General features: G+C 47.2%; 1 protein-coding gene across 1 annotated transcript in view; it reads left to right on the forward strand.

Annotated features, from left to right (window-relative positions):
* The window catches only part of SLC3A1 (solute carrier family 3 member 1), a 73336-nt gene that overhangs the window by 11577 nt on the left and 42485 nt on the right, over positions 1-19274 (forward strand). Inside the window, 3 exon segments of the mRNA XM_030195803.1 lie at positions 2133-2287; positions 14857-14922; positions 14924-14983. Of these exon segments, the coding sequence (XP_030051663.1) occupies positions 2133-2287; positions 14857-14922; positions 14924-14983 (281 nt within the window).

Below are 19274 nucleotides of genomic sequence, written 5' to 3' on the forward strand. Positions count from 1 at the left end.
ACTTACAAAAATGGCCACTACCTCGTGGACTACCGGAAACAAAACAGGGCACACTCTGACCCAGTAAGCAGAGGGAAAAGCACCATGGGAGAAGAGCCTACCAACTACCAACATCGTGAGAGTGTAACACAAGCTAGTGAAATCACGGAGCCCAATACCCTACACCCACCACAATGCAATGCTGATGTGACCCTGCAGTGCACCCGAGAGCCACATCTGACCCAGGGAAAGGCTGTGAGAGGATCGAACACATTCTGCTGTCATGGAGGTGGGTACGGAATTTGAGGGTGGCATAAAGGCTGGGAAATAAGGTTTTTGCAAGTGGGGTTTTTTTGGTGGGAGGGGGTTAGTGACCACTGGGGGAGTCAGGGGAGATGATTCCCGATTCCCTCCGGTGGTCATCTGGTCATTTAGGGCACTTTTTTGGGACCTGTTCATGAGAAAAAAGGGTCCAAAAAAAGTGTCCTAAATTCTCACTAAAAACGCCTTTCTTTTTTCCATTATCGGCCAAGCGCGCCCATCTCTGCTCGGCCGATAGCCATGCCCCAGTCCCGCCTTCACCACGCCTCTGACATGCCCCCGTCAACTTTATTCGTTCCCGCGACAGAGTGCAGTTGAAGACCAAAATCGGATTTCGATTGTACCGATTTGGCCGCCCACGGGAAATGGACACCCATCTCCCAAACATGGGTGTTTTTCTCCTTTCGAAAATAAGTGTTTCACTGCCTTTTGGGACTTGTTCAGTGATGTGGAGGGGCATAATCGAATGTCGCTGGCGAAATAGATCGCCGGCGATGTATTTTGGCGGCAGCGCAACAGCTGGCCGGAACCGTATTATCGAAAAAGATGGCCGGCCATCTTTTTTTCGATAATACGGTTTAGCCCAGCCAAATGCCAGAGTTTGCCGGGTTTGAGATCGCCGGTTTTGTTTTCAGCGATAATGGAAAAAAATGCCGGCCATCTCAAACCCGGCGAAATCCAAGGCATTTAGTCATGGGAGGAGCCAGCATTTGTAGTGCACTGGCCCCCCTCACATGCCAGGACACCAACCGGGCACCCTAGGGGGCATTTCTAAAAATATTTTTAAAATACCAAAAAAGCTCCCAGGTGCATAGCTCCCTTACCTTGGTGCTGAGCCCCCCAAATCCCACCAAACCCACTCCACACAACTCTACACCATTACCATAGCCCTTATGGGTGAAGGGGGCACCTACATGTGGGTAGAGTGGGATTTTTTTTGGGGGGGGGGGTTTGGAAGGCTTAACATTTACCACCACAAATGTAACAGGTAGGGGGGGGGGATGGACCTTGGTCTGCTTGCCTGAAGTGCACTGCACCCATTAAAAACTGCTCCAGGGACCTGCATACTGCTGTCAGGGAGCTGGGTATGACATTTGAGGCTGCATACAGGCTGGTAAAAAAAAAGATTTTGATTTGTATTTTTTTTTTAGTGTGAGAGGGGGTTGGTGACCACTGGGGGAGTACCGGGAGGTCATCCCCCATTCCCTCCAGTGGTTATCTGGTCAGTTGGGGCACCTTTTTGAGGCTTGGTCATGAAAAAGGACCAAGTAAACCTGGTGAAATACTGCTTAACGCCGCTTTTTTTTTCCATTAACCGCGAAAGCCGGCCATCTGGTAGCCATGCCCATGCCCGCCCATGTCCTGCCTTCGCTACGCCACCGACATGCCCCCTTGAACTTTCACTGGCGAGGCGACGGGAAAGCGGCGATACTGTCAAAAAAGCCGCTTTCGATTATACCGATTTCGCCGCTTTTGAGAGATCGCCGGCCATCTCCCGATTTATGTCGGGAAATGGCCGGCAATCACTTTCGAAAATAAGCCTGTTAGTGACAGCCCTATTGTGCAGAACTCAGGGTTGAGCCTTGGAGAGAAAAAACATACTCTTGGTATGGACAATATCTACTTCTTTGGAATGCTTTAAATGGTGAAATCTTGGAAGAGAATTCTCTCCCAGCTCTCTCTGAGCAAAAAATTTCACCCAGGGATAGAAAGATGCAATGAAAGTAGGGTAGGAAACTATTTAGCTTTAGCCTAAATTTCAAGATATACAGATAAAACTAGGGTTTTTTTTTTACAGCCTTCTTTATAATCTGTTGTCTTTGCTTTACAAGGTTTAAAACTGGTGATGGATTTAATACCTAACCATACAAGTGATAAACACAATTGGTTTCAGTTAAGCCGGAATCGAACTGGGAAATACACGGATTACTACATCTGGCAGGATTGTTCATTTAAAGATGGCCAAGCAACTCCACCTAACAACTGGGTAAGTATTTGTCTTGTCTATGAGTTGAAAATGGGAATAGGCATTTAAGCCATGTGCAATAAAGATTAGTAACAAACAGAGTTTGGAAAAGAATGTACTACTTTTCATTATAATCAGCAATGTGATTCAAACCAGCTACATAGAGGTGGTACATTCAACTTTCATATAGTTCTGGCTATGAGATCTGGAGTGGAGGAGTGGTCAGTGGACAACTTCTCTTCTACATGGAGGAGTAGCCTAATGGTTAACGCAGTGGGCTGAGAACCTGTGGAACCAAGTTAAATTCCCATTGTGGCTCCTTATGACCCTGGGCAAGTCATTTAACTCTTCATTGACCCAGGTGCAAAAACTTTGTGAGCCCACTAGGGACAGAGAATGTAATCCTATATAATAATACTCACCTCCAACGTTCTATGAGCCTGGCTGCCTGTGTCCGTAACTTTGAGCTCCGAATCCCCAGCTGACGTCACTGGACGCATTACGCTGAAAACCCAGGGGACGTGATCAAGTTGGAATCTGTTTGTGTGCGTGCGTCAGACATCAGACGCACGAGCACAAACTGATTCAAACTTGATCACGTCATTCGTCCACACCGCGCGGCTGAGAAGAGGAGATTTCGGCTGGCGGGGGTTGGGGTCCCCCGCCAGCACAGGTACGCGACGGCGGCGGGGGAGATTTGGCGGTGGGAAGGGGGGGCTCGAGAGGATCGCGACAGGGGGGTCCAGGGGTCAGGAAATCCGAGGGGGGGGTCTGCAAATCGGAGGGAGGAAGGCAGGGAGGTGGGCTCTGCAAATCGGAGGGAGGGAGGGGGGTCCTGGAATTTGGAGGGAGGGGGTCTGGAAACGGGGGAGGGATGGGGGTCTGGAATTCGGAGGAGGGGAGGAGGGGGGAACGCACCACCTGTACAAAAACTAAAAAAATTTTAAAAAAAGGAGGGACTACCCTGGAACTCGGAGGGAGGGGGGGGTACGACCCTGGAACACGGAGGAAGGGGTGACCCCAGGCACACACACTCTCTCTCACAGACACACACTCGCACACAGTCTCACTCACTCTGTCACACACACACACTCGCAAATTCACTCTCTCTCTCTCTCACACAGTCACTCTCTCAAACATACACACTCCAAGGAAAACCTTGCTAGCGTCCGTTTCATTTGTGCCTGAAACGGGCCTTTTTTATTAGTTGCATATAATACATATAAACTACTTTGATTATACTATAGGAAGGCGGTATATCAAATCCATGGCCCTTTACCCTTTTAAATCTGTTTATGGATTGTGACTCAGAAGATTAATTGAGATATATCATACAGTTGTGTTTATGATGGCTCAGATTGAAGCTCATCACATTAAACCAGGGGTTCTAAATCCAGTCCCTGGAATACACCTACCAGCCAGGTATTCAGTACATCCACAATGAATATGCATGAGATAATTTTGCATGCAAATCTCTTATGCATATTCATTATGGGTATCCTGAAAACCTGACTTGCAAGGTGTGTCCCGAGGACTGAGTTGAGAAAACCTGCTCTGTACAGACGTATGTGGAGAGATAATGGAGGTGGCAAGCCAGGTATGGGGTGGTGGCAAACCAAAATGGCATTTCCATACATTATGCTCATCACATCACAGCCCTCCCCTTCCTCCATACTAACTACAAACTAACAGAATCCTTCTCCTCGGTCACAAAGGCAGAACATGGGCAGACTCTCTCATAATATGGAATAAGAAATCACAGATTGGAAACAGAAAATTGGAATGACTATCTCCTCTTTAGATGACACAAAAAAAAAATTCAAAGTATCTTGAGAAATAGGAGAAAGTTAATCAATTCCACCTATACACAAAAAGTAGCACATATGAGTTTATCTTGTTGGGCAGACTGGATGGACCGTGCAGGTCTTTTTCTGCTGTCATCTACTATGTTACCATGTATGTTACATTCTCTTTCTTATAAAACACTTTAGAAACAGGTGGCATGAATTGTGTAGGGACATGCAGGACTTCGGTAGCATATCGCTTAAACATATCTAACCGTGAAATTTCAGGTATACGCAGGGCTTTTTTTGAGGGGGTACTGAGTACCGGCACCTTTTCCATTGTCTGCTAAAATTGACCCATGGACCCCAAGTTTTAATAAAAAAAAGCTCAGGCTCCGCACAGCAATTCTGCCTTGTCATAGATTCTGTGACTGGTTGCAGAGGGCCTGGCTATTGTGGGGTGGATCCCTCAGTGATCACCCCACCCCTGAAGAGTGGCTTTGCATTTGAGTCCCGGCACCTTTTTTGCTAGAAAAAATGCACTGGGTATACAGTGGTGGAAATAAGTATTTGATCCCTTGCTGATTTTGTAAGTTTGCCCACTTGACAAAGACATGAGGCAGCCCATAATTGAAGGGTAGGTTATTGGTAACAGTGAGAGATAGCACATCACAAATTAAATCCGAAAATCACATTGTGGAAAGTATATGAATTTATTTGCATTCTGCAGAGGGAAATAAGTATTTAATCCCTCTGGCAACAAGACCTATACTTGGTGGCAAAACCCTTGTTGGCAAGCACAGGCGGTCAGACGTCTTCTGTAGTTGATGGTGAGGTTTGCACACATGTCAGGAGGAATTTTGGTCCACTCCTCTTTGCAGATCATCTCTAAATCATTAAGAGTTCTGGGCTGTCGCTTGGCAACTCGCAGCTTCAGCTCCCTCCATAAGTTTTCAATGGGATTAAGGTCTGGTGACTGGCTAGGCCACTCCATGACCCTAATGTGCTTCTTCCTGAGCCACTCCTTTGTTGCCTTGGCTGTATGTTTTGGGTCATTGTCGTGCTGGAAGACCCAGCCACGACCCATTTTAAGGCCCTGGCGGAGGGAAGGAGGTTGTCACTCAGAATTGTACGGTACATGGCCCCATCCATTCTCCCATTGATGCGGTGAAGTAGTCCTGTGCCCTTAGCAGAGAACACCCCCAAAACATAACATTTCCACCTCCATGCTTGACAGTGGGGACGGTGTTCTTTGGGTCATAGGCAGCATTTCTCTTCCTCCAACACGGCGAGTTGAGTTCATGCCAAAGAGCTCAATTTTTGTCTCATCTGACCACAGCACCTTCTCCCAATCACTCTCGGCATCATCCAGGTGTTCACTGGCAAACTTCAGACGGGCCGTCACATGTGCCTTCCGGAGCAGGGGGACCTTGCGGGCACTGCAGGATTGCAATCCGTTATGTCGTAATGTGTTACCAATGGTTTTCGTGGTGACAGTGGTCCCAGCTGCCTTGAGATCATTGACAAGTTCCCCCCTTGTAGTTGTAGGCTGATTTCTAACCTTCCTCATGATCAAGGATACCCCACGAGGTGAGATTTTGCGTGGAGCCCCAGATCTTTGTCGATTGACAGTCATTTTGTACTTCTTCCATTTTCTTACTATGGCACCAACAGTTGTCTCCTTCTCGCCCAGCGTCTTACTGATGGTTTTGTAGCCCATTCCAGCCTTGTGCAGGTGTATGATCTTGTCCCTGACATCCTTAGACAGCTCCTTGCTCTTGGCCATTTTGTAGAGGTTAGAGTCTGACTGATTCACTGAGTCTGTGGACAGGTGTCTTTCATACAGGTGACCATTGCCGACAGCTGTCTGTCATGCAGGTAACGAGTTGATTTGGAGCATCTACCTGGTCTGTAGGGGCCAGATCTCTTACTGGTTGGTGGGGGATCAAATACTTATTTCCCTCTGCAGAATGCAAATAAATTCATATACTTTCCACAATGTGATTTTCCGGATTTAATTTGTGATGTGCTATCTCTCACTGTTACCAATAACCTACCCTTCAATTATGGGCTGCTCATGTCTTTGTCAGTGGGCAAACTTACAAAATCAGCAAGGGATCAAATACTTATTTCCACCACTGTAAGTGTAAAATATATCACTACTACTACTACTATTTAGCATTTCTATAGCGCTACAAGGCGTACGCAGCGCTGCACAAACATAGAAGAAAGACAGTCCCTGCTCAAAGAGCTTACAATCTAATAGACAAAAAATAAAGTAAGCAAATCAAATCAATTAATGTGTACAGGAAGGAGGAGAGGAGGGTAGGTGGAGACGAGTGGTTACAAGTGGTTACGAGTCAAAAGCAATGTTAGAGGTGGGCTTTCAGTCTAGATTTAAAGGTGGCCAAGGATGGGGCAAGACATAGGGGCTCAGGAAGTTTATTCCAGACGTAGGGTGCAGCGAGACAGAAGGCGCAAAGTCTGGAGTTGGCAGTAGTGGAGAAGGGAACAGATAAGAAGGATTTATCCATGTCTACATAGTTGATTCTCCAAATTTTTCATTTTTTACTTCTAGATTGGTGGTTACTATGACACTGGACTATGATCGGGATTAGATTATGCGTTTGTATTTCAGGCATAGGGAAACTACCTTGTGTAATTTGAAAGTTAGAATTGTTCCTGGCGTGGCTCAAGCTACTCAAAAACGATGCAAGCAGTTTCCCTCTACCCAGCCCCTCTATTGCCCTTCTTTCATCATCTTTTCAGCCTCGCTCACCTCCCTCAGGCACCCATCCTTTTCTCTTCTCATATCCCTCCCATCTGTTTTCACTGTTTATGGTCCTCAAGTCCTCCTCCTGCTTATCCTTCTGCTCTGCCCTCATCCCCCCCTCTTTGAGTTCCTGTTATTCTTCTCTGCTCGCCTAAGTATTTGAATCCATGTTCCTCCTTTTTGCCCAGTCTGAACATCTCTCTTCGTTAGCCTAACAGTAAGTCTTGCTAGGGTTGTGGTGTCGGTTGGCTACAGCTGCACATTATCAGTTTGAACTGCATGGGCTCTTCTGTTTCAAACAGCGACTATTTGAATGGCACAGGGTTCTGTAGATAACAGTGCCCCATGTTTCAATCACACAGCCACAGGAAGAAGGCTGTAACTGGAGCCCTAGCCCTAGCCTGACCAAGTTAGAGGTTTGGGCTGGTTCTAGAAAAGGCCCTATGTTGGCAGATGCTTTTCTAAAATACTACCAGAACTGGACACATCCCAAACTGGATAGCTCAATTCCAATTTCTACATTTTATCTAAAATGAGGCTGGCTATCTTTAATAATTTTTTCTATTTTAGATATGATTTTATTTTAGTAATTATTGCCTATACTATATTTTATTATTACAGCTTTGTCTATATTGTATATATTAGCTGATTTAATGGGAAATCTTAGGCATAGGATTATTGGCAGTGGTGTGCTGGTAAACTTTTAACAGGCTCCCCCCACCTCGGCGCCCCCCCCCCCCCGTCCACCACTGCGCCCCCCCCCAAAAAAAATTGCAGAGCTGGCTATACCCAGGGGGGGGGGGGGGGGGGCAACACATTACTCTCTCCAGGAAAAAAAAATTAAATGATCCCAGGTTCCAATCTAATTCATGTTTAATATGGGATAAAATGCCATAAATAAGTAAATAAACATAAACTTTTAACGTTCAGCACCTGATTCTCAAAGTGGACATATTCCAAACACTATAATGAAAATAAAATTATTTTTTTTCTACCTTTGTTGTCTGGTAACTTTGTTTCTCTGATCATGCAGGTCCAGTATCTGATTCTGCTGCTCTCTATCTGTTCCCTTGACTCCGTTTCCAGGGCTTCCTTTCCATTTATTTCTTTTCTTTCCTCCTTTCTTCTTCATTTCTGGTCCTCCGCATACTTGACTGTACAGTGGTTCCAGATTCTGCCTATTTTCTCCATCTATGTGCAGTTTCTCTCCTCACTTCCTTTTCCCTCATCTAATCTCCTTCCTCTATCTTCCCTCCATGTCCAGCATTTCTTCTCTCTCCCTTCCCTCCCCTCCATCCATGTCCAGAATTTCTCTTGCTCTCCCCTCCATCCATGTCCTGAAATTCTCCTCTCTCCCCTGCCCCTCTCTATCCATCCATACCCAGCAATTCTCTTCTCTCCCCTGCCCCCTCTGCCCAGCAATTCTTTCCTCTGCCCATCCATGCCCAGCAATTCTCTCCCCTGCCCCCCTCTGCCCATCCATGCCCAGCAGTTCTCCTCCCTCCCCTGCCCTCCCGCTCCCATCCAGGTCTAGCGATGTCCTTCGCCCCCCCATCCTCCCCTGCCGCTCCCATCTGTCCGTTTCAATTACCTGCCTCAAAGCGCCGCATTATCTAAAGCCTGCCTGTTGGCCGTCTCCAGCTGCCTGCCTTCCCTGCTTGCTTCTCAGGAGTTGGTTCGCGCCCTTAGTCCCGCCGCGGGAAAAGGAAATGACATCAGAATGATGTCAGAAGCGGGACTAAGGGCGCGAACCAACTCCTGAGAAGCAAGCAGGGAAGGCAGGCAGCTGGAGACGGGCAGGCAGGCAGGCTTTAGATAATGCGGCGCTTCGAGGCAGGTAATTGAAAACTGACGATGGGAGCGGCAGGGGAGGATGGGGGGGGGGGCGAAGGACATCGCTAGACATGGATGGGAGCGGGAGGGGAGGTAAGCATGGCGCCCTCCTGCCATGCTTACCTCGTGCAATGGAGCCGGCTCGCCCCCTACAACAACCGGCTCGCAAGAGCTGTCAAAATTTAACAAGCGGCTCTTGCGAGCCGGTGCGAGCTGGCTCCAGCACACCACTGATTATTGGTCTAACACATATTTATGTACCCATTCTGTGGGGTATTTTATTCATAGCAGTATGTGGTGGGGGGGAGGGGAGGGGTCAAGTCAGTGGCGCTCCTAGAGGGGCTGACACCCGGGGCGGATCGCCGATGCGCCCCGACCCCCGGTGCAGCGCAACCCCCCGGTGAAAGGACACCCCCCCCCCCAGGGAAAGAACCCCCCCCCCCCGGGTGCATGCCACTGGGGGGGGGGGTGCCACGCGCCGGTCAGCGTCGTTCGTTTCCATGCTCCTTCTGCCCCGGAACAGGTTACTTCCTGTTCTGGGGCAGAGGGAGCATGGAACGAACGACGCTGACCGGCGTGCCTCACCCCCCCGCGGTGTGCACCCGGGGCAGACCGCCCCCACTTGGTATGCCACTGGGTCAAATGATGCCTCACACAGTGGCAGGCTGAGCTCTGTGCAGTCCAAGAGTAAAAACATTGATTTTGACTGCTAGAAATATTTGGTGACTTATCAGAGGTCACTTGCCAGCATCCTAAAGAGCCCAATTTGATCAAATGAAGCCAGTTAAAATGCCTTTACTTGTGGGCAAAGCTAGGAAAACTTCATGGCAACAAACTGCAGGAATGCCTTCCTGTTGAAGATGGTGTCTCTGGGCCCATAGCTGTGGCCTCGCTCAGTCCCACATGAAGTCTTTCACTAACTCTAGAGCCAACCACGTCAATTTTATTTATTTATTTGCTGCATTTGTATCCCACATTTTCCCACCCATTTGCAGGCTCAGTGTGGCTTACAAAATGTTACAACGACAGTCACATTAATGGAATAAGAATTTCAGAATATAGATACAGATAAGGTGCATAAGAATATCATGTAGGATTGGAATTGGATAAGTAGATAAAACATACGTACGTGCAGGATGTCAGACTCACAGAAACAGAAGCCTGCGCGGCCGCATTGCTGATCTGCAAGGGCAGGCTTCTAGATGGAATGTTGCTAGTGGAGGAGTAGCCTAGTGGTTAGTGCAGTGGACTTTGATCCTGGGGAACTGACTTCGATTCCCACTGCAGCTCCTTGTGACCAGTGGCGTAGCCAGACTGCCAATTTTGGGTGGGCCTGAACCCAAAGTGGGTGGGCACAAAAGTTTCTCTCTACCCCCCCCCCCCCCCCCCCCCCCCAGCAAAATGTAGTCACAATCAGATGCATTTGTCACACAGGGTAAAGTGCTGCTTTTCAGTGCATCAGATTTCAGACAATTTATTTAATAGCCTTAACACCCTTTTCAGTGAGCTCCTGCCTCAGGTCAGTATAATGCTGTTACGGTATCCTCTCCTGACCTAAGGAAGGAAGTATTGGTCTCTGAAACTTTCTTAACACCATATTACTTTATCCTAAATTAAAAATAAAATTATTTTCTTTACCTTTGTTGTATGGCCATTTACTTTGTCTCATTGTGTCTCTAGATTCTGCTTTCCTTCGTTTTCGCTTAACTCTTCTGCCAGGGTTTCCTGGCCATTTGTCATTTTTCTCTCCTTTTTCTTTGCTTTCTTCAATATTTTTCTGCCTCTCTCTGTGTCCAGATTTAATTCATTCTTACTATCCATTCTTTAATTTCCTTCATCTACTTATGGCTTTCATCTTTTTCTCACCTTGTTCTCCCCATGCCCCTTCCTCTTATTCTCCAATCTTTCACTACTCCCCCTTTCCATGCAGCAGCTCTCCTCTTTCTCTCCCCATCCTTCCAGTGTCTCCCCTCTCTCTCCCCATCCTTCCAATAGTCTCCCCTCTTTCTTTCTGCATCCTTCCCTCCAGTGTCACCTCTTTCTCCCTACCCTTCCATCCAGCGTCTTCCCTCTTTCTCTCCCCATCCTTCTACCCATCTACCCTCTCTCCTGATCCTTCCATCTAATGCCTCTGTCCCTCCTTCTAACCAGTATCTATCTATCTACCCTTTTCTGTTCAATGTCCCTTCTCTCTCCACATCCTTCCAGTCTCTCCTCTTTCTCTCTTCATCCTTTCATCCATCTCCCCTCTTTCTCTCCCCATCCTTCCATCCATCCAGTGTCTCTCTCCCCATCCATCCGTTTTCCCTCTTTCTCTGCCATCCTTCCATCTGTTTTCCCTCTTTCTCTGCCATCCTTCCATCTTCTTCCATCTCTGTACCTCTATCTTCCTCCATGTTTAGTATCTCCTTTTCTCTGTGTCCCTATATTACTCTGTCCATCTTCTCCCCTCTCTATGTCTCCAGTGCCAATATATCTCTACCCTCTCTGACCCTACCCCATCCAGCTTCTCTCCCTCTCAATCCCCCCTCTTTCCAGCATCTGGTTTTGTTGCTTGATTTCCTGCCTCCCTCCCTCAAGCTGTAGGTTTAATATTCCCTTTTCCTTCATCTCCTTGGTCTGGTATCTCTGTTTCCCTTCCCTCCTTCCTTGTGCTGTACCAGCAGTTCTCTCCCTTCCCTCCAGTTCTCCTCCCATGTCCTGCAGCTCTCTCCCTTCCATCCAGATCCCCTCCTCCTCTTCCTCCCACATCTAACAGCTCTCTTCCTTCCACCCAGATCCCCTCCTCCTCTTCCTTCAGCAGCTCTCTCCCTTCCATCGTCCCCTCCTTCTCTTCCTCCCATGAGCAGCAGCTCTTTCCATTCCCTCCAGTCCCTTCCTCCTCTTCCTCCCTTGTCCAGCAGCTCTCCAACCCCTTCCTCCTCTCCCTCCCATGTCCAGCAGCTCTCTCCCTTCCATCCAGTCCCCTCCTCCTCTTCCTCCCATGTCCAGGAGCTCTCCCCCTTTCCTCCAGTCCCTTCTTCCTCTTCCTAGCTTGTCCAGCAGCTCTCCAGCCCCTTCCTCCTCTCCCTCCCATGTCCAGCAACTGTCTCCCTTCCATTCAGTCCCCTCCTCCCCTTCCTTCAGCAGCTCTCTCCCTTCCATCGTCCCCTCCTTCTCTTCCTCCCATGTCCAGCTGCTCTCTCCCTTCCCTCCAGTCCCTTCCTCCTCTTCCTCCCTTGTCCAGCAGCTCTCCAACCCCTTCCTCCTCTCCCTCCCATGTCCAGCAGCTCTCTCCCTTCCATCCAGTCCCCTCCTCCTCTTCCTCCCATGTCCAGGAGCTCTCCCCCTTTCCTCCAGTCCCTTCTTCCTCTTCCTAGCTTGTCCAGCAGCTCTCCAGCCCCTTTCTCCTCTCCCTCCCATGTCCAGCAGCTCTCTCCCCTTCCATCCAGTCCCCTCCGCCTCTTCCTCCCATGTCCAGTAGCTCTCCCCATTTCCTCTAGTCCCTTCTTCCTCTTCCTAGCTTGTCCAGCAGCTCTCCAGCCCCTTCCTCCTCTCCCTCCCATGTCCAGCAGCTCTCTCCCTTCCATTCAGTCCCCTCCTCCTCTTCCTCCCAGGTCCAGCAGCTCTCTCCCTTCCCTCCCTCTTCCCTCCCTTGTCCAGAAGCTCTCCAGCCCCTTCCTCCCATGTCCAGCAGCTCTCTCCCTTCTATCCTGATCCCCTCCTCCTTTTCCTCCCACCTCCAGCAGCTCTCTTCCTTCCCAGTTTCCTCTAATCCCCTTCCTCCTACAAGTTTGACTCTGGCAAAAGTATCCCTTCCCTTTCCTATATCCCCCCCCCCCCCAACCAACCAACCAACCAACCACAAATCCAGCACTTACTCTTCCAGGCCCACCCATCCAAATCCTTCATCGCTGTTGCTGCCTTTTCTCCCACGGCTCCGGGGAACGGCCGTCCGGGAGGCAGCGATCAGCATTGCCTGTCAGTGCCTGCCCTGAAATTGTGCTTCTCTTCTCCCCAGGCTTCGCCACGCTCTTTTCTTCACTCATCGCGCAGCGCTGCGCTGCTATTCAAACAGGCAGCTCCGCTCCTCTCTGCCGCGTCCATCCGGCCCTCTGATGCACTTCCTGTTTAGTAGGGCCGGATGGACGCGGCAGAGAGGAGCGGAGCTGCCTGTTTGAATAGCAGCGCAGCGCTGCGCGACGAGCGGGGCGAAGCCTGGGAGAAGAGAAGCACAATTTCAGGACAGACACTGACAGGCAACGCTGATCGCTGCCTCCCGGACGGCCGTTTCCTGGAGCCGCGGAGAAAGGCAGCGACAGCGATGAAGGATTTGGATGGTGGGCCTGGAGGGAAAGTGGGTGGGCCTGGGCCCGTCCAGGCCCACCCGTGGCTACGCCCCTGCTTGTGACTTTGGGCAAGTCACTTAACCCTCCATTGCCCCTGGTACAAAATAAGTACCTGAATATATGTAAACCGCTTTGAATGTAGTTTGCAAAAACCTCACAAAGGTGGTATATCAAGTCCCATTTCCCTTTCCCTTTTTGTGCGTTTTTCCCTTTGACTTTTATTATTTTGAAAATGATCACAAAAGAAATATACACTGAGCACAAAATGTCTATGCAATGGCCATTTTCGAAACAAAAAGATAGGCATTTTTCTGGTTCGAAAATCACTACCCAGCTCATTTTCAAAAGAGATCGCCAGCCATCTTCCGACACAAATCGGGAGATGGCCGGTGATCTCCTGAATCCAGCCAAATCTGTATAATCGAAAGCTGATTTTGGCCGGCTTCAACTGCATTCTGTTGCGGGGCCAGCAAAAGTTCAAGGGGGCGTGTCGGCATGGTAGTGAAGGCAGGGCGGGGGCGGGACGGGGGCAGGACAGGGGCGTGCGTTGAGATGGCCGGCTTCGCCTGATAATGGAAAAAAGAAAGCCGGCCATCACGAGAATTTGGTCCGCTTTATTTGGACCCTTTTTTTTCAGGTCCAAGTCCCAAAAAAGTGCCCGAACTGACCAGATGACCACCAGAGGTAATTGGGGATCACCTCCCCTGACTCCCCCAGTGGTCACTAACCCCCTCCCACCCTCAAAAAAACAACTTTAAAAACTTTTTTGCCAGCCTTAAATGTCATACTCAGCAGTTTTAGTGGGTGCAGTGCATTTCAGGCAAGCGGACCCAGGCCCATCTCCCCCCTACCTGTTGCATTTGTGGTGGAAAATGGGAGCCCTCCAAAACCCACCACAAACCCACTGTACCCACATCTAGGTGCCCCCTTCACCCCTTTGGGCTATGGTAGTGGTGTATAGTTGTGGGGAGTGGGATTGGGGGGGCTTAGCACCCAAGGTAAGGGAACTATGCACCTGGGAGCTATTTTTATTATTTTTTTTTAATTTTTAGAAGTGCCCCTTAGGGTGCCCGGTTGGTGTTCTGACATGTCAGGGGGACCAGTGCACTACGAATCCTGGCCCCTCCCACTACCAAACGCCTTGGATTTGGCTGTATTTGAGATCGCCGGCTTCAGTTTCCATTACGGGCAAAAACCGATGCCGGCCATCTCAAATCTGGCCATCTCTGACATTTGGCCGGCCCCAACTGTATTATCGAAAAAAAGACGGCCGGCCATCTTTTTCGAAAATATGGTTGGCGCCGCCCCTTCGCGGCACCGTCCTCTGAGATGGCCAGCCCCGTTCAAAAATGCCCCTCCACGTTCCTCACTTGATTTTTGGATGTTTTTAGCAAAATGTCCAAAATTGAACTTAGATGTCATAGTAACATAGTAGATGACGGCAGAAAAAGACCTGCACGGTCCATCCAGTCTGCCCAAGAAGATACTTTTTTATTTGTACTGTCCTCTTCAGGGCACAGACCGTATAAGTCTGGCCAGCCCTATCCCCGCCTCCCAACCACCAACCCCGCCTCCCACCACCAGCTCTGGCACAGATTGTATAAGTCTGCCCAGCACTATCCCTGCCTCCCACCACCGGCTCTGGCACAGACCGTATAAGTCTGCCCAGCACTAGTCCCACCTCCCAACCACCAGCCCCAGCACAGACCGTATAAGTCTGCCTAGCACTAGCCCCGCCTCCCAACCACCAGCTCTGCCACCCATTCTAGGCTAAGCTCCTGAGGATCCCTTCCTTCTGCACAGGATGTCATATCAAAAATGTCCCTCCACGTAGCTGTTAATAAAGACATACTTTATTTTCTGTGTGGACAGGTCAGTGTATACGGAAACTCTTCATGGCAGTATGATGATATGAGAAAACAGTGCTACTTTCACCAGTTTTCGTAAGGAGCAGCCAGATTTAAATTTACGGAATCCCACTGTAAAAGAAGAAATCAATGTGAGTATCTTACCCTGCACCGGTAAGAGTCTTGCTTTCTATGTCGTATTTTGTGGTCATTTAGGAACTGAATAAGAATGGAGGGTTCAAGACTTTAATTCTATCTACAGATACATAACTGGATATATGGAAGTCAACAATTAATAAATGTAGATCATATATAGGCAGTGGCGTTCCTGGGGGGGGCTGGCACCTGGGGCGGATTGTCGATGCGCCCCGCCCCCGGGGGCAGCGCCCCCCCCCGATGCAGCGCGGACACCCCCGCAAAGGAACCCCCCCCCCCGCCGGGTGCACGCCGCTAGGGGGGGGGGGGTGCCGCGCGCGTCTGCCCTCCGTTGTTCCATGCTTCTTCTCTGCCCCGAACAGGAAGTAACCTGTTCCGGGGCAGAGAAGAGCATGGACCAACGGAGGACAGGCGCATGCAGCACCCCCCCCAGCGGCGTGCACCCGGGGCGGACCGCCCCCACCGTCCCCCCTAGGAACGCCACTGTATATAGATCTATATTCAGCCATGGCAGCCAGCTTATTTTGTTAAACTTTGTCTGTGTTGTTGAAAAATATGCGTATTCAGCTTCACCACACATAATTACTGGTGCTGAATACGTCTGTAATATACTGACTGCCACACACTGTTAGTGGCAATATTCAGCCGCTATCCATATGAGATTGATTTTAGGCCTATGCATGTTAATGATCCTAATTGTTCAAACTATTTTTTTAAACAAAAAAAACAGCACCACGGGCCTTTAAAAATGGAACACAGTTCTTTAATGAATGAGCCTTGACAAAAAGACCCGACACGGGCCACGTTTCGGTGACTAGCGCCTGCGTCAGGGGTCTACATAGAATACAAAACACAGAAATAATATATTTTTAAAATTTTTTTTAACATATAATGAATAAAACCAAAGATTAATATTTAGACTCATCAAGCATACGTATATAAGCCTGTATAAACACCTAAAGCATTTAATATTTTAACATTGCATTTAATATTTTAACATTCTCATATATTATTATATAGTAATTTGAAAATAAATGGATAATTAATCAAAACAAAAATGGTAACTCACCACAGTGATGACATGGAAAACTTGGGGAATAACTCGAATATATTCCTCTACAATATATTATTCCTTACTTTTGGACCAATTTTTTTTCATATATTAATATTATATGTTTAAAACGCTTATTTTAATTATTTATATTACATTTTATAAAAAGGTCATATTATACAGTGGGGGGAAATAAGTATTTGATCCCTTGCTGATTTTGTAAGTTTGCCCACTGACAAAGACATGAGCAGCCCATAATTGAAGGGTAGGTTATTGGTAACAGTGAGAGATAGCACATCACAAATTAAATCCGGAAAATCACATTGTGGAAAGTATATGAATTTATTTGCATTCTGCAGAGGGAAATAAGTATTTGATCCCCCACCAACCAGTAAGAGATCTGGCCCCTACAGACCAGGTAGATGCTCCAAATCAACTCGTTACCTGCATGACAGACAGCTGTCGGCAATGGTCACCTGTATGAAAGACACCTGTCCACAGACTCAGTGAATCAGTCAGACTCTAACCTCTACAAAATGGCCAAGAGCAAGGAGCTGTCTAAGGATGTCAGGGACAAGATCATACACCTGCACAAGGCTGGAATGGGCTACAAAACCATCAGTAAGACGCTGGGCGAGAAGGAGACAACTGTTGGTGCCATAGTAAGAAAATGGAAGAAGTACAAAATGACTGTCAATCGACAAAGATCTGGGGCTCCACGCAAAATCTCACCTCGTGGGGTATCCTTGATCATGAGGAAGGTTAGAAATCAGCCTACAACTACAAGGGGGGAACTTGTTAATGATCTCAAGGCAGCTGGGACCACTGTCACCACGAAAACCATTGGTAACACATTACGACATAACGGATTGCAATCCTGCAGTGCCCGCAAGGTCCCCCTGCTCCGGAAGGCACATGTGACGGCCCGTCTGAAGTTTGCCAGTGAACACCTGGATGATGCCGAGAGTGATTGGGAGAAGGTGCTGTGGTCAGATGAGTCAAAAATTGAGCTCTTTGGCATGAACTCAACTCGCCGTGTTTGGAGGAAGAGAAATGCTGCCTATGACCCAAAGAACACCGTCCCCACTGTCAAGCATGGAGGTGGAAATGTTATGTTTTGGGGGTGTTTCTCTGCTAAGGGCACAGGACTACTTCACCGCATCAATGGGAGAATGGATGGGGCCATGTACCGTACAATTCTGAGTGACAACCTCCTTCCCTCCGCCAGGGCCTTAAAAATGGGTCGTGGCTGGGTCTTCCAGCACGACAATGACCCAAAACATACAGCCAAGGCAACAAAGGAGTGGCTCAGGAAGAAGCACATTAGGGTCATGGAGTGGCCTAGCCAGTCACCAGACCTTAATCCCATTGAAAACTTATGGAGGGAGCTGAAGATGCGAGTTGCCAAGCGACAGCCCAGAACTCTTAATGATTTAGAGATGATCTGCAAAGAGGAGTGGACCAAAATTCCTCCTGACATGTGTGCAAACCTCATCATCAACTACAGAAGACGTCTGACCGCTGTGCTTGCCAACAAGGGTTTTGCCACCAAGTATTAGGTCTTGTTTGCCAGAGGGATTAAATACTTATTTCCCTCTGCAGAATGCAAATAAATTCATATACTTTCCACAATGTGATTTTCCGGATTTAATTTGTGATGTGCTATCTCTCACTGTTACCAATAACCTACCCTTCAATTATGGGCTGCTCATGTCTTTGTCAGTGGGCAAACTTACAAAATCAGCAAGGGATCAAATACTTATTTCCCCCACTGTATAATACTGGCTATAACTAAATTTCATATTCATAAAAGCTTAAACTAACAGGTCAAAAATAATTTTTTAAAACATTTTAAAATGTACAATAAATTTCAAACATTACACTGATAATATTATAAACCTTCAAAAACATTCAAATCAGCACAGAAATGAATAAATATATAAATCTTCAAATATAAAAAAGCCAAAACTATAATATCTAGTGGCATTACTTGATCTTAAGTTAAAAAAAAGAACCATTTTGTCGCTACTCAAAATTCCATTTGCATAATTGATTGCAATTGGCAGATAACAAGATGAATAACAAATTCAAAAGTATTTTATTCCAAAAGTAAGGAATAATGTATTGTAGAGGAATATATTCGAGTTATTCCCCAAGTTTTCCATGTCATCACTGTGGTGAGTTACCATTTTTGTTTTGATTAATTATCCATTTATTTTCAAATTACTATATAATAATATATGAGAATGTTAAAATATTAAATGCAATGTTAAAATATTAAATGCTTTAGGTGTTTATACAGGCTTATATACATATGCTTGATGAGTCTAAATATTAATCTTTGGTTTTATTCATTATATGTTAAAAAAATTTTTAAAAATATATTATTTCTGTGTTTTGTATTCTATGTAGACCCCTGACGCAGGCGCTAGTCACCGAAACGTGGCCCGTGTCGGGTCTTTTTGTCAAGGCTCATTCATTAAAGAACTGTGTTCCATTTTTAAAGGCCCGTGGTCTGTTTTTTTTTGTTTGGACTTTAGTTTGTACTTCATTCCCTCTCTTTTGTTATATCAAACTATTTTTTTTGTCATGATTGAAGTTTAACCTATTACCTTTAGCTCTTATCATAGGACAAACTTTCCTCTTGTAACCTAACCTAATCTGTCCCTTTGCCCCAACTATGTATTTCTCCTAGCCGGAACTGGTAATCACCACTTGCGGAATTATGTAAGCCACATTGAGCCTGCAAATAGGTGGGAAAATGTGGGATACAAATGTTATAAATAAATAAATAATACGGATGGGTTGATATTATATTTGAGTTGTTATATTTTTATTTATTGCATTTGTATATATGTTCACTGCATAGAACAGCTACATAAATGTAGATGAATGAATAAAGATCTGTATGATAACTTTTTTCCATAAAATACAAAATCACTTACAGCGGCACGTTTGTGGATCACCGTTTAATGAAAGCCGGATCCTATTTTTGAGTTCAAATAATTTTTATTACATTTTTTTAGGTATTTATTTATTTTTGTTACATTTGTATCCCGCGCTTTCCCACTCATGGCAGGCTCAATACAGCTTACATGGGGCAATGGAGGGTTAAGTGACTTGCCCAGAGTCACAGGGAGCTGCCTGTGCCTGAAGTGGGAATCAAACTCAGTTCCTCAGTTCCCCAGGACCAAAGTCCACCACCCTAACCACTAGGCCACTCCTCCACTGTTGCT

This window comes from Microcaecilia unicolor, chromosome 3 (genome assembly GCF_901765095.1).
Source record: "Microcaecilia unicolor chromosome 3, aMicUni1.1, whole genome shotgun sequence".
Classification (NCBI taxonomy): Eukaryota; Metazoa; Chordata; class Amphibia; order Gymnophiona; family Siphonopidae; genus Microcaecilia; species Microcaecilia unicolor.